The 24,208-nt window shown below is 46.1% G+C and overlaps 1 protein-coding gene across 1 annotated transcript in view; it reads right to left on the bottom strand.

Annotated features, from left to right (window-relative positions):
* Positions 1–20,641, bottom strand: part of tanc2a (tetratricopeptide repeat, ankyrin repeat and coiled-coil containing 2a) — a 33,366-nt gene extending 12,725 nt beyond the window's left edge. The window contains exons 1-7 of the mRNA XM_052491069.1: positions 20,424–20,641; positions 15,816–15,964; positions 10,172–10,364; positions 9,565–9,804; positions 3,566–3,691; positions 1,566–1,847; positions 659–780 (exon numbers count right to left, since the gene is read on the bottom strand). Coding sequence (XP_052347029.1) covers positions 659–780; positions 1,566–1,847; positions 3,566–3,691; positions 9,565–9,804; positions 10,172–10,364; positions 15,816–15,964; positions 20,424–20,574 — 1,263 coding nt within the window. The 5' untranslated portion in view covers positions 20,575–20,641. The remainder of the gene's footprint in view (positions 1–658; positions 781–1,565; positions 1,848–3,565; positions 3,692–9,564; positions 9,805–10,171; positions 10,365–15,815; positions 15,965–20,423) is intronic.
* Between the last annotated feature and the right edge of the window lie 3,567 nt (positions 20,642–24,208).

Below are 24,208 nucleotides of genomic sequence, written 5' to 3'. Positions count from 1 at the left end.
TTTCTGCTGTGTCTGCACAACACCACCAGTCATGAAAATGGAATGGAGAGGGAGATAGACAGAGAAAAAGAGAAGGAATGAAGAGCCATATTGGATAGCAGGAGTTGACAGTGGATGGAGGAAGAGGGAGAGAGAGAGTGCTAAGTGACTAAAGGAAGATATTAGCATCAGTGTTGCTAGACAGGATGGGTTAAGGACATAGGGAGAGAGCATGGAGAGAGAAAAGGATGTAGAATGAACAGAATGCAGATAACGGAGAGAATGAGAGAAGTGGCAGCGGATAGAGAGAATGAATAATAGAGTGAGAAGGGAGAGGAACCAGGCCACAAGGAGGTCAGAGGGCAGAGACAGTTACCAGACCAGAGACGCTGTAGGAAAAAGCTGCTGACACTGAAGAACAAAGGAGCAGGTGAGCAGGCTTTGACAGCATCAACACACCTTCCCCCTTAGCAATGTCTCAATGACCAGTTAATTAGTTGAATCCAGGCCACGTTCAGTAAGGCACACCGGTGTAGAACGTTCAAATAAAAATAGAACATAGTGTAAACCAGACATGTACCTCTTAGCAAGGATTCACACAGCTAGTCAGGGGGGGTTTTGAATGGTACTTAAGACTACTGAGATCCAGCCATGGTGTGGTGGTGTAGTAGTACTGTACCTGTGAGGCGAGCCGCCGTAAAGCCTCCTCCTGGCGTCTCCTCATCTCGGGCGTGCCAGGGCAGCTGCCCCCCAGGGTGCCATGGGAGTGCTGGGGCTGGGTGAGGGGCAGGGTCTCTCCATCTGAGAGAGGGTGAGAGAGCAAGAGGGAGGGAGGGAGGGAGAGAGAGAGCGAGTGTGAGAGGGGGGAAGAGAGAGAAAGGAGGGAGTTGAGTGCATTTCCTGTGTGCATTATTTACACAGACACAAATGCTTTTTATTCGCATCTTAAGACACATGCCCAGTGTCTAATGACTTTAAAACACTAAAGTATTTTTGGGGGGTATCTGTACTTCACTATTCATATTTTTGACAACTTTTACTCCACTACACTCCCCCCCCAAAATAATATACTTTTTACTCCATTAATTTTCCCTGACACCCAAAAGTACTCGTTACATGCTGAATGCTTAGCAGGACAGGAAAATGGTCAAATTCACACGCTTATCAAGAGAACACATGGTCATCCCTACTGCCTCTGATCTGGCAGACTCACTAAACACAAATGCGTCATTTGTAAATTATGTCTGAGTGTACCCCTGGCTATCTACATTTTAAAAACAAGAAAATGGTACCATATGGTTTGCTTAATATAAGGAATTTGAAATTATTCATACTTTTACTTATGTTACTTTTACCAATTCCATTTACTTTTGATACTTAAGTATAGTTAGAACCAAATACTTTTACTCAAGGAGTATTTTACTGGGTGACTTTCACTTGAGTAACTTTCTATTAAGGTATCTCTATACCTTTACTCAAGTATGACAATTGGGTACTTTTTCCACCACTGCCCAGTACAACAGGCCCTTCTAGCAGCAGCCAGCATTGTTATACACACACACTCATGTAGGACGGTATAAGCATACGTTTGGGCGAGACGTGGGGGCTGTCCGAGGCGATCTGCCTCATGCGGTTGCCGTGGCAGCTGAGTGCCACCAGGCGGGAGATGATGGCAGTCTTGCCGAAGCCCACATTGCCCACGACAACCACACCTCGATTGGCTGCCGAGTCGTCGCCATGAAGACGGGCGTCCACTTCCTGGAAGAGCCACTCCCTCCCGGTGAAGAGCGAATCAGCTGTCAGGCTGGGCACCTCGAACAGAAGGGGCTTGAGGGCGATATCCGGGGGGCGGTAGGGGGCAAAGCGTACTGGAGAGAGAGAGGAAGGGGACAGATTACAGGTGAGGGAAAAGACACAGGACTTGATGTGTAGAGTCCACTGCACTGTCATTGTCATTTCCTCAGTGCAACGTCAGCTTCTCACCCATAGAGGGGGATGTTCATCAGAATAACACACACCATGGGTGAACGCCACCATTGGGCTTCATACTAAGAACTACATAATGAAACAGAACTACTAAGTGTATGGGTAGATACTGCCTGTATATAACAAGTACATATGTTTAGCAGAGCGGCGGGCAGGGGATTAGATAACATATTGTAGTAGAGGGATACTGTACTCCTACTAATACAGCACCACTAGTTTAATAAGCACATCATTATAACATGGCATTAACTGATGTAGAACAGTATAATGCCTTATAATGGGAGAAGATAAAGAGAGGAGCATCACTTACGTGAGTTAGATTGCCAGGCATGGCTGTAAGCAGAAGCTGAGGCAGAGGACAGAGGAGAGAGACAAAGCAAGAGAGGAGAGAGAGACAAAGCATGAGAAAGAGAAATGGAAGGGCAGGGAAAGAGGAAGAGAAAGGGGAAGATGGATGGGAGGGTTGGTGCAGCTAGCTAGCAGAGGAGAGGAGAGGGGATGGTGAGAGGGAGGGAGGGAGCAGGGTGGTGGGGAGCCACACCTAATATTTCATCCCTGATCCTAGGATGAAGCCTCAGACACATACAAATATCATTTGAGCATATTTCTTGTTGTTGGAGCCCATGTTTTCTGTATATGCCTCAGAGCCGAGGTTGTGAGAGTGTGTGCGTTCAGTAGTTCTGTACTGAGGAGTAAGAAAGGCAAAGGTAAGGCGATATCTCAATGAGTTTTCATTCCCGGTGTGGTCTGATCTTAGGAAGAAAGTGCTGTGGTAAGCATGATAGTGTGACAGGCAGGGGGCTAAAAATACAGTCAGAGAGAGTGTAGGGAATAGAGTGGGAGAAATAGAGGGAGAGGTATAGAGAATTGGAGAAAGATAGGGTGTGTGCGTTTGTGTGTATACATATGAATATCTGTTTGTGTGCGTGTGTGTGTGCAAGTCTGTTTGTGCGTGTTCATTGTGTGTTCAGTGTGTGTCTTTGCTAGTGTGAGTGTGATTTAAGCCTTAAAAAGCCTTGGCCATGAGTGATGGGACCTCAGACAGGACCCCTGCAGTGACAGATGAGCCAGGGAGTGGTGAGGAGCGAAGGTCGATAACATTGATCTGGGAGGGGAGACGGATTAAGGTGTACCAGGGTGTGTGTGCGTGCGTGTGGTGTACCAGGCCCAAAGGGAGGGTTACATCACCCAATACCAGGCAGGAATAGGGGTTTAGAGGGACTGAGTGCACCAAGTATGTCTACACAGATATACACTCATCATACTTACTAACACACTGATTTACAAGTATACTCCAAGACACACAATCTCTCTCTCACACACACAGAGATTTTGAGAGTGGTCAAGGTAGAGTGGGAGTAAATAGGAAGATGAATCAGATTTAGCACACACCACAAAATTACCCCTCACAACCCCAGTCCCTAAATCACCCCACCTCCACTCCCTGACCCACACCCCAAAATGCCTCCACCCCCATTTCCTCATCAATCTACACCCCCCCACCAGTATCCCACACACTCAGATCCTAAACAAGCCCATTCAGATCCTAAACCAGCCCACTTATCCACCACACCCCCACCCAGAGTAATATGAGGCCTACCTCTGAGGTCGTGTCCGGAGCGCCCGGCCCCAGAGTTCTGACGGGGCATCCTGAGGGAGGTCCTCAGGGGAGTGTGTCTCTGTTCATCCAGGTAGGCCAGGTCCTCCAGGTGGGCCGAACTCGTGGCTGTGTGTGTGTGTGTGTGTGTGTGTGTGTGTGTGTGTGTGTGTGTGTGTGTGTGTGTGTGTGTGTGTGTGTGTGTGTGTGTAAATGGGTGCAACAGATGAGAAGAAAAACAGAGTTAGTCAAACAAAGCCAGGAATCACTGAACAGCCTAAACCTGAATGCTAAATTGCTAATGCTAACGACAGACACCCTTGGAAATACAAACATATCAGTTCCATACCTCCCCATTGAGATCCACTACGAACCAGACCCATTTGAAATCCAACCCAAAGCAAACAGAAGTGGTTTAAAACGGTCAGTGCCCAAGACTAATGTGAACTAATGTGTGCAGCTATAGCGTGGTAGAGTGTATGTGTGTGAGAGCCTGTGTGAAAGCGTGTGACCTCATACACACCAAACACACTTCCTTCCTCGGACGACCCCTTTTCCAGATAGTTTGTTTAGTTGTTCCCCTCTCTGTTAACAATATACCCAAGTCTAGAGCGCTTCCAGTTGTCCCAAAAACCACCGTCTTTCAATAGGGAGAAAAAAAAAGAGTAGGAAGATAATGCAGTAAAGAGTTTTTATCTTTAGGATAAGAGCTTCATGGAGAACGACAGAGATAACCTCGTGTTACAGGGAGGGACTAACAATGCACCTCCTTCCTTCCTGTCAGGAAAATAATGTAATCCTGTTTTTTTTAATGGGCTTCAATAAAACCCTGCATACCCACATACCACAAAGTTGTGAACCACTGGGCTAGCTGGTGCTAACAACAATTAAATGGAAGAAAATAAGTTCTACCCACCACTCACCTAAACTGCAACCCGTAGTCCGTTTTACCTATGGCAGGGATCCCTCCCAGACTACTACATTTCCACTGCAATACAGCTAAAACTGTAGCAGGTATGTGGCGAGTGGGATCTCAGATTTACGGTGGTTTGCGGGGACCTTGGTGTGGGCGAGCAGCTGTATTAGACTTAGATTTTAGATGAGTTTATTAGTCACATGCACAGGGTCGCAGATGTAGTTGCAGGGTAAAGTGAAATTCTTAAGCTCAGAGCTCCAACAGTGCAGGTCAAAAAGAGAAGTGAAACAATAATACAAATAACATTTGATCCTCTGCAGCAGAGGAAACTCTGGGTCTTCCTTTCCTGTGGCGGTCCTCGTTCGAGACAGTTTCATCCTAGCGCTTGATGGTTTTTGTGACTCCACTTGAGGAAACGTTCAACTTTTCCAGATTGACTGACCTTCATGTCTTAAAAGTAATGATGGACTGTCGTTTCGCTTTGCTTATTTGAGCTGTTCTTGACATAATATGGACTTGGTCTTTTACCAAATAGGGCTATCTTCTGTATACCACCCTACCTTGTCACAACACAACTGATTGGCTCAAATGCATTAAAAAGGAAAGAAATTCCACAAATTAACTTAACAAGGCAAACCTGTTAATTGAAATGCATTCCAGGTGACTACCTCATGAAGGTGGTTGGGAGAATGCCAAGAGTGTGCAAAACTGTCATCAAGGCAAAGGGTGGCTATTTGAAGAATCTCAAATGTAAAATATATTTGATTTGTTCAACACTTTTTTGGTTACTACATGATTCCATATGTGTTATGTCATAGTTTTGATGTCTTCACTATTATTCTAAAATGTAGAAAATAGTCAAAAATAAAGAAAAACCCTTGGATGAGTAGGTGTTTCCAAACCTTTGACTCGTACTGTACATATTTAAAACATAATCAATGATAAATGTCCGTGGAGCTACGGAGACATTTTCACACTCTACCACGTTGCTTAGGTGGAGTTGGGTTTGTGTTTTATGTATTTTTAATAGTCATTGCTATGTGAGAGATGTGCTGGGAGAGAGAGAGAGAAGGAAAGTGGGTGGAAGGCTTGCATTTCTGCAGAACAGAATGTCAAGGCTCATAAGGTAGCCTCTCTATCAGTTGGAGTAATCTAGTGCATTTGAACCAGGAGATCAGAGCCATTATGAAAGTGAGCTTGACTACATAGGATGAAAGAGAGCAGACAGAGACGAGAGAGGCAGGAGGTAGAGATTGAGGAGGTGGTTGGAAGAGGAGGGCAAGAGAGAGGAGAGAAATAGATGAGCTAGAGGGAAAGGGGAGGGAGCGAGGTAGAGGTAAAGAAAGAGGATATATGGAGTGAGTGCGGAGAGCTTCTCGTTCAGAGCCCAGTGTGGGTGGCTGCCCCTGCTCTGCTCCTGAGGCGTGTAGAAGGACAGCAGACCAGAACATCCCTACCTACTGCTTCCCTGCTCCCTCTGATCAATGACCCTCACTGAATCACTCCTCTCCTCTCCTGTCAGTGGCGTTTGTGTGTGTGATTATCAAAGCTTTCTATACAGTCATTCAATCCACCATTTCACAATGTCCCCAGTTTACAAGATGCCACAGGCTAGGGCTGTATTTATAAGCTGACATACTGTCTTATTTGACATGACAGTTGTCCCATTATCACTTCCAGGCTTGCAACTGGACTGAGTTATGTTGGGCAGAACATAAATCACAACAATCATCTATCCCTACATGAAGTTTGGTGACGTCCAACAGAACATTGTCTCCAATTGGATGAGGAACTGTGGCGGCCTATTCCCCAGCTACCACCACAAAGTCCCAAAGGCCAAAAGGATTGTAGCTCATATTATTTCCTATACTCCCACAGTAAACAGAGAGAACACTCTCCCTCACCCTCCATTTGGCAAATCTGACCATAACTCTATCCTCCTGATTGCACTTACAAGCAAAAATTAAAATAGGAAGCACCCGGGACTAGATCAATAAAAAAAGTGTTCAGATGAAGCAGATGCTAAGCTACAGGACTGTTTTGCTATCACAGACTGGAATATGTTCCAGGATTCCTCCGATGGCATTGAGGAGTACACCATCCGTCATTGGCTTCACCAATAAGTGCATCGATGATGCCCCCCCCCACAGTGACCGTACGTACATACCCCAACCAGAAGGCAACATACGCTCTGAGCTAAAGGCTAGAGCTGCCTCTTTCAAGGAGCGGGACTCTAACCCGGAAGCTTGTAAGAAATCCTGCTATGCCCTCCGACGAACCATTAAACAGGCAAAGCATCAATACAGGACTAAGATTGAATCAGTCTACACCAGTTCTGACGCTCGTCGGATGTGGCAGGGTTTGCAAACCATTACAGACTACAAAGGGAAGCTAAGCTGAGAGCTGCCCAGTGACACAAGCCTACCAGACAAGCTAAACTAATTTTATGCTCGCTTCGAGGTAAATAACACTGAAACATGCATGAAAGCACCAGCTGTTCCGGAAGATTGTGCGATCACGCTCTCCGCAGCCGATGTGAGTAAGATCTTTAAACATGGCAACATTCATAAGGCCGCAAGACCAGACAGATTAACATGACGTGTACTGCGAGCATGCACTGACCAACTGGCAAGTATCTTCAATGACATTTTCAACCTCTCCCTTTCTGAGTCTGGAATACCAACATCTTAAGCAGACCACCATAGTCCCTGTGCCCAAGAACACTAAGGTAACCTGCTTAAATGACTACCGACCCATAGCACTCACATCTGTAGCCATTAAGTGCTTTGAAAGGCTGGTCATGGCTCACAACACCATTATCCCAGAAAACCTAGACCCACTCCAATTTGCATACCACAGATGATGCAAACGATTGCACTCCACACTGCCCTGTCCCACCTGGACGAAAGGAACACCTATGTGAGAAAGCTATTCATTGACTACAGCTCAGTGTTCAACACCATAGTGCCCTCAAAGCTCATCAAAAAGCTAAAGACCCTGGGACTAAACACCTCCCTCTGCAACTGGATCCTGGACTTCCTGACGGACCTCCCCCAGGTGGTGAGGGTAGGTAACAACACATCCGCCATGCTGATCCTCAACACAGGGGCCTCTCCGGGGTGTGTGCTCAGTCCCCTCCTGTACTCCCTGTTCACTCATGACTGCACGGCCAGGCATGACTCCAAAACCATCATTAAGTTTGCAGATGACAACAGCGGTAGGCCTGATCACTGAGAACGACGAGACAGCCTATAGGGAGGATGTCAGAGACCTGGCCGTGTGGTGCCAGGACAACAACCTCTCTCTCAACGTGATCAAGACAAAGGAGATGATTGTGGACTACAGGAAAAAAGAGGACGCATGGCAAGCGGTACCAGAGTGCCAAGTCAAGATCCAAAAGGCTTCTAAACAGCTTCTACCCCCAAGCCATAAAACTCCTGAACATCTAATCAAATGTCCACCCAGACTATTTGCATTGCCCCCCCCCTCTTTTACACAGCTGCTACTCTGATGTTATCATCTACGCATAGTCACATAATAACTTTACCCACATGTACATATTGCCTCAACTAACCGCCACCGCACATACTCTGTACCGGTACCCCCCTTTATATATATAGTCTCGCTATTGTTATTTTACTTCTGCTCTTTAATGACTTGTTACTTTTATTTCTTATTCATATATTTTTTTTAACTGCATTGTTGGTTAGGGGCTGATAAGTAAGAATTTCACTGTAAGATCTACTACACCTGTTGTATTCGGCACATGTGACTAATACAATTTGATTTGAATGCTGCAGTGGGGGACTTGGGGCGCCGCACTCGTTCTCTCCAGCATTCACACTTTATCTCGCTCCGCTCCCTCGTTACCAGGGTGCCTCCCTCCTATCTTTCTTTCTCTCTCTGTGTGATTCTCTCTCTCCATCTCCCCCTCCGTCTCTCTCCCCAGTCACCAGAGGGACTATGCCCATGGCTTTGATGTTTCAGTGCTGCCTGGGCCAAGCCTCTCCATGCCCGGTTTATCCTCCCTCCTTTTCCCTATCCATCTTTCTTACGCAGACTCCCCTCTCTCTCCACTAAACTAATGTTGCTCATTCCTTCCATCTTACTGATGACTAGAATCTATGCCACACATTCTCCCCTTTTCTTCTATATGCGTTTGTCTTTTTTCCATTTCCTCTTTCTCCATTTAATCAGTGTCCCCCCCCTACTGTATATCCATCTGCTGGTAGTCCTTTCTATCTTTATTCCTCTATCAGTTTGTCTCCCTCTCTTTACATCTCCATTCCTTTCCCTTTCTCTCTCCTATATCAGTCTCCTCCCCCATTCTCCCACCATGCCCAGCTTTCTTCCCCGACTCTTCAATAAGCTTTGTTTGCACTTCACTCCTCTCAGTGGCCTCTTAGAGGGCATGTGTCAGAAGTCAAAAGACAAAGGCCAAACAACGTAAACCCCCATATGATCGACCCCATAAACACTGCTAGCCCAGCTCCATTCATCCCACTGGATAGGCCAAGTCAGAGGTGAGGAGCTACAGGCTTTTTTTTAGAACCATCTTGCTATGCTGCTTTTATATGCCCCGACATAGAGAGGACATTGAAAACACATGTTTGTACACTTTTAGGGGGATCTGTGGGGCTTTCCTCACCCTGAAGGAATGTTTGTACCCTGGCATCTGCGGTATTCACCCCCCACCCCCAGGTACTGTGAGAACATTAACGTTCCCTATTTCCATTAAAGTTAATGTCGGAGGGGCACAGGGGGTTAAATAAGAGCACCTAAATTAGGTGGGAACACTCAGTCAGTCTCAGATGCTGAGAAGGGGGTCAATTCCAACTTGGTAACTAAATATCACACATTTATGAAATATAGTAATATAGTCAAACCCTATAAGGATTTTCAATTAATGCTGAGTTACAGGTCATTGTCTGAATGGAAATTGATATAGAACAGACCCAAACTTTCAAAGGGTAATAAATCTCCTACCTTTAGCAACACATTCATTTGTATGCCACTTTGGCCTAAAAGTGTGCAATGAAATGTGTTAAACAAATAAACAAGAGGTGTGGCTGGAATAGTGACTCACCTGCCACAGAGTTGGGCCGGGGCATGAGGTAGAGTGGGATGGAGTGGGCCGTCTCCAGGCTCCTCTCTGGGATCTTGTTCAGGCTGTAGGTGGAGGCAGCCATATTCTCATCCACGCGGTACAGGAACGAGTCTGTGCCCGAACACTTCTGGGTCTGCCACAGCTTCAGGCTACCCCGCGAGCCCTCCCCGTGCTTCCCCCCACCCCGGTCAGCATTCTCAGAGTAGCTGGTCAGCGTGGCTGTCAGATAAAAGGTAGTTTAGACAAATATATGCCGTGTTACAGTTCTTTAGAGACTCTGCTTAGTTTAAAACTGATTAAGACCCATGGAGCAAGGCGAGTTTACTCTTCATTCAATTACACGCCTCAAAGTCAATGTTATAACAATAACAAAATCTCCCAACAGTAGAGCACAAGGATATAAAGCAAACATATTTAAATACAGCTCATCCTATCACCTGGCTTTTCCAAAATGTAAAGAATTTAAACATGAGTATATCAAATTGTTACAGAAAACATGGCTTTCAGTGTAAACGTTTGGCATGCCAGGAAATACATGGGAAACATTACATAACTTCCACAACATAAGTGAGCGTCTGTCCCTCACCGATGATGCCGCTGTCCCTGCTCTCCAGGGTGGAGGTGGGGCTGGTGATGGAACCATAGGCGCAGTCTCCGGAGGCGTTCCCGGGGGCCCCTCCGGGGGGCAGTGTGGAGCAGGGGCTGCCTGCAGGGGGGGAGGCTGTGCTGCTGGCCAGGCTGGAGCAGGGGCTGATCCGCTGGGCCACTGACATCATGCCCTGGTAGGGAGGGAGGAAGGGTCAGGTCTATACTTAAGTACAGCAATACACCGGACTGCATCAACCCATGAGAAATGATCAGGTAAATTAGCTGTGATTAAATTATGATAAGGTACAACCCGTTGACATATCTCATGTACTAAGTAGTCTACACACACGTGCACCCACACGCACGCACACACCATATCCCGACAAGACGAGAAAGAATGCTAGGATCAGCAATCATTGATACGGTCCTTGCCTGCCATATTATTCCAGTGCATGTGTAACCGTAGAGTCATCACTTTTTAATATCTTTTGATGACTCATGCAATTATTTTCATGAGTGAACAATTTTTTGCAATATAATGAATTCTAATTCAGTAGAATATCAATACGTTTAGTGAGCAAAGCAAGTAGAATAGATCCAGTTATACTTTGATCTATTGAGCAGGGGCAGGGAGAGAGAGAGGCAGGCCCACCTCCGGGCATGCTGGATTCTTATTCCAGACAATCTGTTCATCAATTATCCATGGCCCTGGCTCTAAATGAAAAACGAGTTGATTTGAACATTGGTCATTTGAAAATAAATCGGGAGATTAGTCAGAATAGCATAGAAATTCACAGGAGACCAGGATGTGAGCAGAGGTGTGAATGACTTCTTAGGGAAGGTTTGGCGCAAGACAGAGGGCATCCAAGTATGGAATGCTCCTTGGTCATGATAACAACTCTGCTGTGATTCAGATGTGTTTAAGGAGGCTCCGTAGAAATTAATATAGAACGGGAGTTTCCCTCCCACCTAGCCTACCCAGACTGCTTGCGTGGGAGTGGCAGGACTTGAGAAAACCAGGGCTGGGTTTTTGTTACCACTGCAGTTTGGCACGAAGGACCGAACCAAAGGCATACTGCTGAGCTGTGTAGAACAAGGGGTGCATCTCAATAGTCTAAACAAGCTCTCCACTCCTCTTCTCCTTCCACTCATCTTAACAGATCAGAAAGACCGATAAAGGCAAAATGAGGCACTAGTTGCACCAGCGGCGCCGACAGAGATGGCCGCCTCGCTTCGCGTTCCAAGGAAACTGCAGTTTTTTGTTTTTTTACGTGTTATTTCTTACATTAGTACCCCAGGTCATCTTAGGTTTCATTACATACAGTCGAGAAGAACTACTGAATATAAGATCAGCGTCAACTCACCATCAGTAACACCAAGAATATGATTTTCGCGACGCGGATCCTGTGTTCTGCCTTTCAACCAGGACAACGGAATGGATCCCATGCGGCGACCCAAAAAAACGACTCCGTAAAAGAGGGAAACGAGGCGGTCTTCTGGTCAGACTCCGGAGACGGGCACATCGTGCACCACTCCCTAGCATTCTTCTCGCCAATGTCCAGTCACTTGACAACAAGGTTGATGAAATCCGAGCAAGGGAACGAGGCGGTCTTCTGGTCAGACTCCGGAGACGGGCACATCGTGCACCACTCCCTAGCATTCTTCTCGCCAATGTCCAGTCTCTTGACAACAAGGTTGATGAAATCCGAGCAAGGGTAGCATTCCAGAGGGACATCAGAGACTAACGTCTTTGCTTCACGGAAACATGGCTCACTGGAGAGACGTTATCGGAGGCGGTGCAGCCAGCGGGTTTCTCCACGCATCGCGCCGACAGAAACAAACATCTTTCTGGTAAGAAGAGGGGCGGGGCGTATGCCTTATGGCTAACGAGACATGGTGTGATGAAAGAAACATACAGGAACTCAAATCCTTCTGTTCATCTGATTTAGAATTCCTCACAATCAAATGTCGACCGCATTATCTACCAAGAGAATTCTCTTCGATTATAATCACAGCCGTATATATTCCCCCCCAAGCAGACACATCGATGGCTCTGAACGAACTTTATTTGACTCTTTGCAAACTGGAATCCATTTATCCGGAGGCTGCATTCATTGTAGCTGGGGATTTTTACAAGGCTAATCTGAAAACAAGACTCCCTAAATTTTATCAGCATATCGATTGTGCAACCAGGGGTGGAAAAACCTTGGATCATTGTTACTCTAACTTCCGCGACACATATAAGGCCCTGCCCCGCCCTCCTTTCGTAAAAGCTGACCACGACTCCATTTTGTTGATCCCTGCCTACAGACAGAAACTAAAACAAGAAGCTCCCACGCTGAGGTCTGTCCAACGCTGGTCCGACCAAGCTGACTCCACACTCCAAGACTGCTTCCATCACGTGGACTGGGATATGTTTCGTATTGCGTCAGATAACAACATTGACGAATACGCTGATTCGGTGTGCGAGTTCATTAGAACGTGCGTTGAAGACGTCGTTCCCATAGCAACGATTAAAACATTCCCTAACCAGAAATCGAGGATTGATGGCAGCATTCGCGTGAAACTGAAAGCGCGAACCACTGCTTTTAATCAGGGCAAGGTGACTGGTAACATGACCGAATACAAACAGTGCAGCTATTCCCTCCGCAAGGCTATCAAACAAGCTAAGCGTCAGTATAGAGACAAAGTAGAATCTCCATTCAACGGCTCAGACACAAGAGATATGTGGCAGGGTCTACAGTCAATCACGGACTACAAGAAGAAAACCAGCCCAGTCACGGACCAGGATGTCTTGCTCCCAGGCAGACTAAATTACTTTTTTGCCTGCTTTGAGGACAATACAGTGCCACTGACACGGCCTGCAACGAAAACATGCGGACTCTCCTTCACTGCAGCCGAGGTGAGTAAGACATTTAAACGTGTTAACCCTCGCAAGGCTGCAGGCCCAGACGGCATCCTCAGAGCATGCGCAGACCAGCTGGCCGGTGTGTTTACGGACATATTCAATCAATCCCTATACCAGTCTGCTGTTCCCACATGCTTCAAGAGGGCCACCATTGTTCCTGTTCCCAAGAAAGGTAAGGTAACTGAGCTAAACGACTACCGCCCCGTAGCACTCACTTCCGTCATCATGAAGTGCTTTGAGAGACTAGTCAAGGACCATATCACCTCCACCCTACCTGACACCCTAGACCCACTCCAATTTGCTTACCGCCCAAATAGGTCCACAGACGATGCAATCTCAACCACACTGCACACTGCCCTAACCCATCTAGACAAGAGGAATACCTATGTGAGAATGCTGTTCATCGACTACAGCTCGGCATTCAACACCATAGTACCCTCCAAGCTCGAGACCCTGGGTCTCGACCCCGCCCTCTGCAACTGGGTACTGGACTTCCTGACGGGCCGCCCCCCAGGTGGTGAGGGTAGGCAACAACATCTCCACCCCGCTGATCCTCAACACTGGGGCCCCACAAGGGTGCATTCTGAGCCCTCTCCTGTACTCCCTGTTCACCCACGACTGCGTGGCCACGCACGCCTTCAACTCAATCATCAAGTTTGCGGACGACACAACAGTGGTAGGCTTGATTACCAACAACGACGAGATGGCCTACAGGGAGGAGGTGAGGGCCCTCGGAGTGTGGTGTCAGGAAAATAACCTCACACTCAACATCAACAAAACTAAGGAGATGATTGTGGAGTTCAGGAAACAGCAGAGGGAACATCCCCCTATCCACATCGATGGAACAGTAGTGGAGAGGGTAGTAAGTTTTAAGTTCCTCGGCATACACATCACAGACAAACTGAATTGGTCCACTCACACAGACAGCATCACCGGTGAAGAAGCGCCAAGGACAACAACCACCCGAGCCACTCTTCAACCTCAGGAGGCATACATTATTCATCTCATATGCATACGCCACTTTAATATACTGTACTCTATATCATCTACTGCATCCTTACGTAATATATGTATCACTAGCCACTTTAACTATGCCACTTTGTTTACATACTCATCTCATATGTATATACTGTACTCGATACCATCTACTGTATCTTGCCTATGCTGCTCTGTACCATCACTCATTCATATATCTTTATGTACATATTCTTTATCCCCTTACACTGTGTATAAGACAGCAGTTTTGGAATTGTTAGTTAGATTACTTGTTGGTTATTACTGCATTGTCGGAACTAGAAGCACAAGCAGTTCGCTACACTCGCATTAACATCTGCTAACCATGTGTATGTGACAAATAAAATGTGATTTGATTTGATGTAAGATGCACCCAACGTGTGAAGTGTGGAAAGTGTGTCAGGCTTTAAGGCGGAGTCGCTCCAGCATCGTTGGATCTGCCATTGGATAGGCCTCCGTGGAGGCACACTGCTTAGACAAGACGATGTGGCATGCGGCGGGCAGTTTTCACGACTGAGGTAGCGGGTTACCATCCCCTGGGCCTCAGCTGCCCTAGGTCATGGTATGTTGGTTCTGCTCTGCAGGAGTGAAGGAGAGCCTAGCGCCCCTCACTTCGGGCTAGGTTATCCAAAACTCATAGGATTGATCTTCACAAACATCTTCTGAGCCGGCGCATAGTGGTGTCAGGGGCCATTGAGTTCGCCGTAAACAAATGACGTAATCTACAAAATGGTCCACTTGGTTCCGACGCTTAAGAGGCCTTGGAAAGTGATTTGCACATCCAACTGTTTGGGGGTGTGCTTCTATAGCTGTGGGGCCCTTATAAGCTGGACCACATTGCGTGTTGGCCACCTACAGTAGTGACTACTCATCTAGGAGAAAGCCTGCACTTTGTATCCTGATGCCATGATGGGTCTTTAAAGACTCCAAAGTATTGACAAACTAATAATAATATAGTGTAACAGTGCATGACAAAAGGGTGTGTAAACTACCTGTCCGTGGTCGTGTTCGTCCATGCTCTTACTGTACTCTAGTGTGTGTGTAGTGTGCGTGTGTGTAACCAACTGCCCGTGGTCGTGTTCGTCCATGCTCTTACTGTACTCTAGTGTGTGTGTAGTGTGCGTGTGTGTAACCTACCTGCCCGTGGTCGTGTTCGTCCATGCTCTTACTGTACTCTAGTGTGTGTGCAGTGTGCGTGTGTGTAACCTACCTGCCCGTGGTCGTGTTCGTCCATGCTCTTACTGTACTCTAGTGTGTGTGTAGTGTGCGTGTGTGTAACCAACTGCCCGTGGTCGTGTTCGTCCATGCTCTTACTGTACTCTAGTGTGTGTGCAGTGTGCGTGTGTGTAACCTACCTGCCCGTGGTCGTGTTCGTCCATGCTCTTACTGTACTCTAGTGTGTGTGCAGTGTGCGTGTGTGTAACCTACCTGGCTGTCGTCGTTGTCGTCCAAGCTCTTACTGTACTCTAGTGTGTGTGTAGTGTGCGTGTGTGTAACCTACCTGCCCGTGGTCGTGTTCGTCCATGCTCTTACTGTACTCTAGTGTGTGTGTAGTGTGCGTGTGTGTAACCTACCTGGCCGTGGTCGTGTTCATCCATGCTCTTACTGTACTCTAGTGTGTGTGTAGTGTGCGTGTGTGTAACCTAGCTGGCTGTTGTCGTGGTCGTCCATGCTCTTACTGTACTCTAGTGTGTGGGTAGTGTGCGTGTGTGTAACCTACCTGGCTGTTGTCGTGGTCGTCCATGTCGTACTGTGAGCCCGGCTGTCCCTCATTCATCTTGTCTCCCAGGAGGAAGCCCAGGCGCGTCATCAGGGTGTTGGCTGCCTCATCCACAGAGGGAGGGGGGCCCAGCTCCTGGCTCTCCTCACCTAGAGGGAGAGTTGGAGAGATGGAGATGGGGAAGGAGGGCGAGAAAAGGATTCAGGTCAACACCACAGTACAGCGATACAGATAGCAGGACAATTATGTATTGATCTGCAGCAGATTAAGCCTGAGGGGATCAATTCTCAATCCGGAACCATAATGAGGCAACTCCTTGATCTAGTCAAAGAGCCGTTTGCTTGCTCTCAGTTTAATTGAAAGAATCATGTGCACTGCTCAACCACCAAAGACAACCACCAAATCTCTCACCACAACACACACATAACTTAGAGATTAATGTACAGAGCTCGTAACAATTCCTCCAGACACAACAACACTACAGTTCCTACAACAAATCCCTTTGGAGGAAGTTCCTGTCTCTTACACACCCTGGAGATCAATCTGTCCTTCACAACAGATGCAAGCTATCCCACAATCCCCTGCGGGAGGACGTCGGGTGGACTGTACATCGATCCTACAGTATGTGAAAAGCAGAGGGATGGAGCGAGGTGAGCACAGCTTTGGGGAGAGCAAACGGGCTCTGGGACACTGAGGAAGACCGGAATAAACAGGGGAGGGCTTGGAAGGATTAAGAACCCATTTCTATTATTCAGACCAGGACCCCTCCACAAAATAAGTCTGGGAGATGACTTCATTTCGCCTCACTGTTAAGGGGTCGGTCATGAGCATTCCAAGCACAATTTCTGCCACGTATTAGTAGCTTGTGTTCAAGTAGGAGCTGTCCCTGCTTAAATATCCCCCTCTTTCACGTCTCTTAATGCTAAGGACAATTTGGCTAATCTTCTTGATTAAACAGCATGTTCATATTACATCAGGCAATCAAGTTAATCAAGCTACTGGAATGCTCCGAGCATGTGCTTAATCCTCTGTGATGTTATTTAACTAGCTGACAGTTGTATTAGCATAAACAAGCGTCAGTGTAGTCTGCACTCCGAGCCAATAGAAGGCCCTAGAATGGCTCTCATCATCACTACGTGTTTAACATCCAAATGAGGCAGCAGTCAGTCCAACACCAAGACGGCAGATGGGAGAGGACTAACGCCCCGTCTCAATGAAGGAGTGGAGCGGAGAGAAAGAAGGAAGAGAGGAGTAGGCGATGTGACACTTTCTGGAAGTAGCAGAAACCAATAAAAACAGGAGACTGCCATCTGGACACCTGGTCTGTTTGACCTGTGGCCACCAGCCACCGCCCCTACACCACCACAGACCATAAATGTGTATCAATGGAGACAACCCTGTGTGTCGACTACTCCGCTGTGTCAAAATAAAACTCCCCAACAATGGGCACACATGGCAACAGGCAGTTGTCCACCAATGGACATTCTAGAGTGGTGGGAGTGTTATTTACTTAACACATCATAGTACTGTCACTGTTAGAACACACACCTACACGCACACCGGCTATAAAATGGCTGATTAGTCACCTATGCCTAAGGGAGAGGGATATGGCACCACAGCTGAGAAATTAGACTGCATAGAATCATTGATCTTCATTTTAATGTTTTCTCTCGACCTAAATATGCCAACTACAAGCACATAAAAAAATAGAACAGCTCTTTAGAGATGATCTTTTCTTTCAGAACATGTGAGCCTAAAAATGGCACAGAATTTTTTATAATAAACGCATACAAATCCAGACACTCGTTCACCCGGATGAAACATATAGACCTGGAAAAGAAGCGCGTACATTACAGTGCTCTGGTGGTTCTCCTTTTCCTCCCTCACGCCACAGAATCTCACCCTGCTGAAGAAGTACAATAATGCAGATGGTCGTCATGGCAACTATCAGTGCACCACGGAATGTGCTCCTGGTTGCGCGAGGGCGTCTCTCTCTTTCTTTCCATCTCTCTCTCCAGCTCTAGCCCTTTCGCACAGCCTCTCAAGACCTCATTTTTTGTCTTTCTTCCACTGGTGGACTATAATTACTGCTGGATCCCACCACTGACACCATTATGACAGTAAATCTCTACAAGGCACATGGCTGGAAAATGTTGTTCATCAAACATGTCTGTTCAGAGGTTTCTCAAGCAGTACAGCCGCTAACAATGACATTCTTTATAACTGAATAGCGTTGGATCCTTACTAGGACGGACACTTAATGTCCCCCCCTAGAACAGAAGAGACACACATGAACACACATCTATACTAAAGTGCGCTGTTAACCCCTCCTGGAGAGAGATGTAGACAGTGGCCATTAAATAGGTCAGACTGGCTGCAGGGTGCTGGAGACTGACGGGGGTTAGAGGTGGGGGGTCATTTCAGCAACAGGAATTTTAACAGGAGAGCAGGGGAGATGGATGGATTTATGACTAACAGGTTATCCCTGTTTGAATGACCCCTGTTGCATTCGTCTGCCAAGGAAAACACAGTTACAGTGGTCCAGAGAACACACTGCAGACTGGAACTAGCTTGTTCTGGGCAGTTTAGGCCAAGCTTGGGTCACTGCAAGAAACCTCAGAAATGGCAATCCAGTGCATTGACAGAACCCAGCCTCGTGAGCTGCCCAACATTGTGCTAACTAGTGACTGGCCATGTCTGTAGTAAAGGGAGTTGGACAGCGGAGGGTCACAACAACTAAATTAACTATGTTCTGTTGGTCTGCCATGACGCCCCCCTTTTCCACACTAGTTAATCCAAACAATAACAGCAGTAGCGTCTCCTCAGCTCAGATGTTAAAGTCATTCCACTCTGGGATACAAGACCCATGGGGACCCCTCGTAAACATCCCAAAGTACCTTGGTCCCCGCCTCCTCCATCTCCCAGCAAGCTCTACTCTAACCAGGCGTGGTTCCCGTAAGAGACACCGTGAATTATTTGTTTGTGTTTACGGCAGAAAAAGAAAAGATCAGTTAGGTTGAGGAAACATCATGCCTTCTCTTCCAGCTGCTGTAATGCGCAAAGGTCTCAAAACAGGAGAGGCGATAGCAATTGGCTAAGTGGTTTTTGAGTGATGGCATATTAACCAATGACTGATATATCATAGCTGGCAGAGGTGGTCAGGCTTCAACTCCAACATTTGAATGGCAAAGCCCTTGGAAAGTAGACCCCTCCTTCCAATGCCAGTAGTGACTAAGCCTTTTGAAACAGCATGTGAAAAAAGCTTATGTTGCACTGAAATAGAACACCCCACCACACAGCAGTGCATTTAATAGCTACAGAACGCTGACTGACGCTAGGAACCCTTAATCTAATCATTTTATTATCATTCCAATGGCACTGACACATTGTTTCCAACTCCTCTGGAGTAGGTTCCCAATGCTTAGAAATCATTACTGTTCTTCTACAAATCACAACGGTCTTGTAACGCAACTGAATAAAAAAAAAGAAAAGAATTGTATTGAAAATAAAATGCCATCATAGGCAGCAGTTTGAGTGGCGGGTCATCTTAACACATACTGAACTTGTTGGCAGGTCACCCATTGTTTGGATTACAGTTTTGGTGGAGAGTCGGAGTTGATATTCTATTTTTAAGACAGACAGACGCAGACAGAGAGAGACAGACAGAGATAGACCTATAGGAGAGGTAAGATCACAATGCCCGTAAGTGCTATGCTCCGAAAGTACATGTCCGAAAATAAGTCAGCAAGCTGGTTTGAGTTAGTGGAGCTGCACAGAGTGGAGTGACTTCAGAGGTTCTGGGGGTGGGTGGTGGAAGAGAGGCAAGGCTGGGAGATGAATGAGATGGGTCTATCTGTATGGAGATCCAGGAATAAATACCCTCAAAATATGCTGGAGACAGTATTAAAAACAGTAACTTGAGCAATTAAACAATTAAATGCTCCACTTCCTGTGCCAGCAAGAGTTAACAAACCACCTATCATTTGTTTACAGTCATCTGTGTTACAGTTAAACTGTGTACTCAATATCTCACAAATGAACTGAAATTACATAAAACCTCAGTTCAATACAATATTCTTCGTTCTCTAGAGACACGATCAAAATTTACCTCTCTCAACACCATTTATGCTGTGATCTCCCTCCATTTGTATCTCCACATGTCCAACTAAATCTCCCTTAATCGAGACGGATGACATCTCAGCCATGCCTCTGGTCCATCTCCATCTCTCATCGTGACACACAGAGGCATTTCAATGGATCAAATGTAATGAGCTGACAGAGGCGATAATGGCGGAGGTCAAATATATGTCATTATCACAAGGTATATTACAGACAGATGCCATGCCTCATCATCCACACCCTCCTGTCGCTCACTGATACCTTGCTCTGGTGAAGGGAGGAACGAGGCCTGAGAACTACAGAACACAGTGAGCGCTTATTAGTCAAATGTGCTGTCAATCATTGAGTATTACTAATGATCGTCTAATGGAGTCAGGTGGGGAGAGAGAAAAAGAAGAGCTTTGCATGTGCTGCGATGGACAATGAGACAGCGATTGACCGCATTCAATAACTCTCCTCCTCCTCTCCATTTCTTCCATCTATTCTCACCTCCTTCTCTGTCCATTTCTTGTCCATCACTTCCTCCAGTGTGGCCCGTCTCAATGTGAGGCAGCTCTGAGGTGTGCCCATGGGACAAACAGCAGATATCCAACAACAATCTCTGGAGTAACGAGGCAGCATGACCGACTCCTGCTGCCATAGTGTCGCCTACACAACCCTGTTCCCGGCGCCGCAGCACACACCTTTGTCGTGAACACCTCACCCCTGTGCGGACAAATGTCTTCCTCATTGACGCGGTGCAATCCATGATAGGTAATTATTGTACCCCCACAATGAGCGCAAAAGCAGCTCTTGCTAAAATGGGTCTGTATAGTTCCAGTAGTCTGATGTAAAATGAGCTGGGCTGCTTTGTCCTGGTTCTTTTTTCCTACATTGGAGCTGGGACGGGACGGTGGAGGGGGGAGGCGAGGCCTGCGCTGGCGGTTTGGTTGTTCTGTAAGGCTTCAGAGAATACCACTGGCTGAGACTTCAACAGAAACCATAAGGAGTCTGAAAGGGTTGGAGTCCAAACACCACAGAGCAATGGAAGAAAGGAGGGAGAGAGAGAGGGAGGTGGGCCAGCGAGAAACCACCAAACTCATTCAGCGACCTCAGCAATGCTCTGCCTTTCTTTATGAAAAGGTGCTGTTAAAGTTGGGAGAAACGTCACACACACACGCGCTCTCTCACTCAGACAGATCAGGTCCTGACAGACCGAAGGGGTCAGGCTTACCGGAACAGTGCATATCCAGGTCAGTATTCTTGGCACAGGGAGAGGTTAATGTAGGGAGGCAAAGCACCAATTCTGGAATGGGAGAACCCCCCCCCCTCCCCCTACAAGCATACACATACATTCACAGAGAAAGGCAGACAGAAAAAGGGCAGGGAGCCACAGATAGGAGGAGAGAGGGAACCACTAACCAGACAGCGAAAGAGAGAGAGGGCTGGCTTGTGAAGAGGAGGACCAGAGCACAGATGGTAATGCTTATGGGAAGTGTGTCAACCCAGGCTGTGCAGGGGGAGGGTAGTTACTCTGTTGTTGAGTCACGGGGACGGTAAAACGAGGGGCCCAGGGTCATCACCCCTTTAACCTTGCTTCCCGAGAGCCGTCTGCAGCGGACAAGGGGGTGTCGGAGTCAGGGTGGTTCATGTGTCATTGCTTTTAAGAGATGGCCAATCTGTCATCCCTGCATGTCTGGTAGGGTCAGTGGATGGCCTTGTCTTGTTTATGCAACAAGATACCATACCTGCTGTTTGTTAGCTTTACGAAGACATCTATATCCAGCCACAACAGCTGCACTTACAGTAAGCACTGGGTGTCGTCTGATGGAGTTTGCGTATGTGTTTAAGTTAACACACAAAACATAAGTACGGTAACTATAAATGTTGTTGCAACAAGTCTAGAGACAACTCTTGAAAACAAGTATAAAATTAGTAGGAACAGACACAGAATTCAAACAAAAATATGTTGTTTCTCTGCCGCAGGGAGGGGATAACAAAGGGAGTAATTAGGAAACATGAAACTCAAAGTGAAAAGTTTAAGACATTTTAGTGGCAATTCAAGCAAGCATTCCATTAATTGTGGTTTGAAAAACAAAAGCAACCAACTAAAGCATGTCTGTGTCTTTGACATGTGAAAAGAAAGGAGAATGCCCACAAACTGTTAAGAATAGATGCTCCCTGAGTTTTAATGTAGCAGTATTCTGACCACAGCAGGTTTTTGTCCGGCTTTCACAATGTGAGAACAGTGGGAATATTTATAGATGGGACAAGTGATTACAAAGTGAGTCCTTCCACGGTTTGTTTCTTGACAAGCAGATGTGAAGACTGAGTTCACCAGGCAGCTTTTGGAGATGCCAGCCAGTGCACCAAATCGTGGCCTACTATGTGGAGCTGGAGAGAGTTGAGAGACCTAGAAGAGAATCACACTCTGGGCTGTGGGGTAGCTGTTTCAGACGAGAGTGTCATTTGGAGCGAGAGCCATGTCTTTATGACACAAACAGCTTCCTAAGAAAATGTTTAAATGGATGAGGGAATAAAACAGACAGGAATATCAGCTAATGGTCAAAGCCCGCCCTCCTTTAAGCTTCCAGTGGGCAACAGTTAGGAGGAGACATCATACTCTCCAGAATGATACAAGACAGAAGTATTCCAGCTGTGCTATTGCAGTCCTTTCTTCTCTCTTTTTAAAATAACTGTCCAGCGTTTCCAGATTTCTATGAACTATGACCTATAATAATTAATTACAATGAGTAAAATAATTAACTTTTAGTAAGGAAAACTAGGTTTGTTAAAAAGCAGCTTTCTGTGTTGGAAGGGTGTGGGTGTACCCCAACAACAGAACGGTGTGGGCGTATACTGGTCATCAAAAATATTAATACGAGTAGATCGCCGATTGGCCAGCTAATCCTCCTCTATGAGGAAATAGTGAGCATTTTTGAAACTGTCTGTTTTGAGATACAAGTTTGAGGTGGGGTTTTTCTAATGTTTAGATTAGAAAAAAATAACATGCATTTTGTTTTACCCGAATTTAGAACCAGCTTCAAATCATACAGATTCTGTTGAATGATGTTAAATGTTCTTTGGGAATTTTCAAAAGCTAAAGATATACAACTACCACCTGAATAAAGAACAGTATCATTTGCATAAAAATGAACATCCGCTGTTTCAATAAGATCCCCAATGTTGTTGATATACAAAATGAACAACAGTGGGCCCAAAATAGAACCTTACGGAACACCTGAGCACACCTCTATGGACTCAGATTTACAACCATCCGCTATTAAACTTTGGTTTACAAATTACCTATCAAATCGTACACAATCTAGAGCATGACCAAAAATTCCACAACATTTTAACCTTTGCACTAACACAGCATGGTCCACAGTGTCAAATGCCTTCAACAAATCAATAAAGACAGACACGCAATGTAACTTCTTGTCAAGAGCACAGTGGATGTCATTTAAAACCTTCAATGTTGCTGAAACAGTGCTGTGGCCAGACCTAAAAACCCAATTGCATTCCATTTAAGATCTTGTTTTCTCCAGTAACTTCAGTACCTTTGACAGCACAGACAATTTTGATATGGGTCGATAGTTGTCAAGTAGCAAAGGATCTCCACCTTTCAGGAGAGGCAGTACAAAAGCAGATTTCCATAACTTGGGGATTTCCTTAACATCAAGTGTAAGGTTAAAAATACATGTTAAGGGGAAGCAATAATGTCTGCAGCTAGGTGTAGGAAGCGGGGGTCTAGTTCACCAGGACAAGGGCAAACTTTTTTCCATCAATTTCTTTCAGGGCTTTACACACTTCTGAAACAGAGAAGGATGAAAAAGGAGAACCTGGTGAAGGAGTGCACAGGGGTGTCAGGTAAATTCATAGGGGGCACATATATTCCTTTGACCTTTTCAAATAAACTGCCTGCATCTAAAAAAATGCTGATTCAAGGCTTTCAGAATAGAGGTTCTCTCAGTTACAAATCTGTGTGTCTACCAACAATTGTTTAGGAAGCTGTGTATCTTTTTTGCACTCCAAACCTTTTCACTACTTGCCAAAATGTGGATGGATTATTTAAATTAGTAAGTAGATTTCAAGTAGTGGTCTGCTTTCAATTTACAGATCATAGCCACTCCCATATTTCGAAGACGTTTAAAAGCCATCCAATCCAATCGTCTGCCGAACCAGTCCCTCTTGCTTTAGCCCACATAGCATTTAGTTCCCTTATGATTTTATTAAGATCCTTAGTAAACCAAGGGTTCTCCTTATTCCTGCATTTTTTAAAGGGGCCTACTGCA

This window comes from Oncorhynchus keta, chromosome 32 (assembly GCF_023373465.1).
Source record: "Oncorhynchus keta strain PuntledgeMale-10-30-2019 chromosome 32, Oket_V2, whole genome shotgun sequence".
Classification (NCBI taxonomy): domain Eukaryota; kingdom Metazoa; phylum Chordata; class Actinopteri; order Salmoniformes; family Salmonidae; genus Oncorhynchus; species Oncorhynchus keta.
The sequence above is the reverse complement of the archived record's forward strand: the minus strand, read 5'-3'. Positions and strand labels throughout refer to the sequence as shown.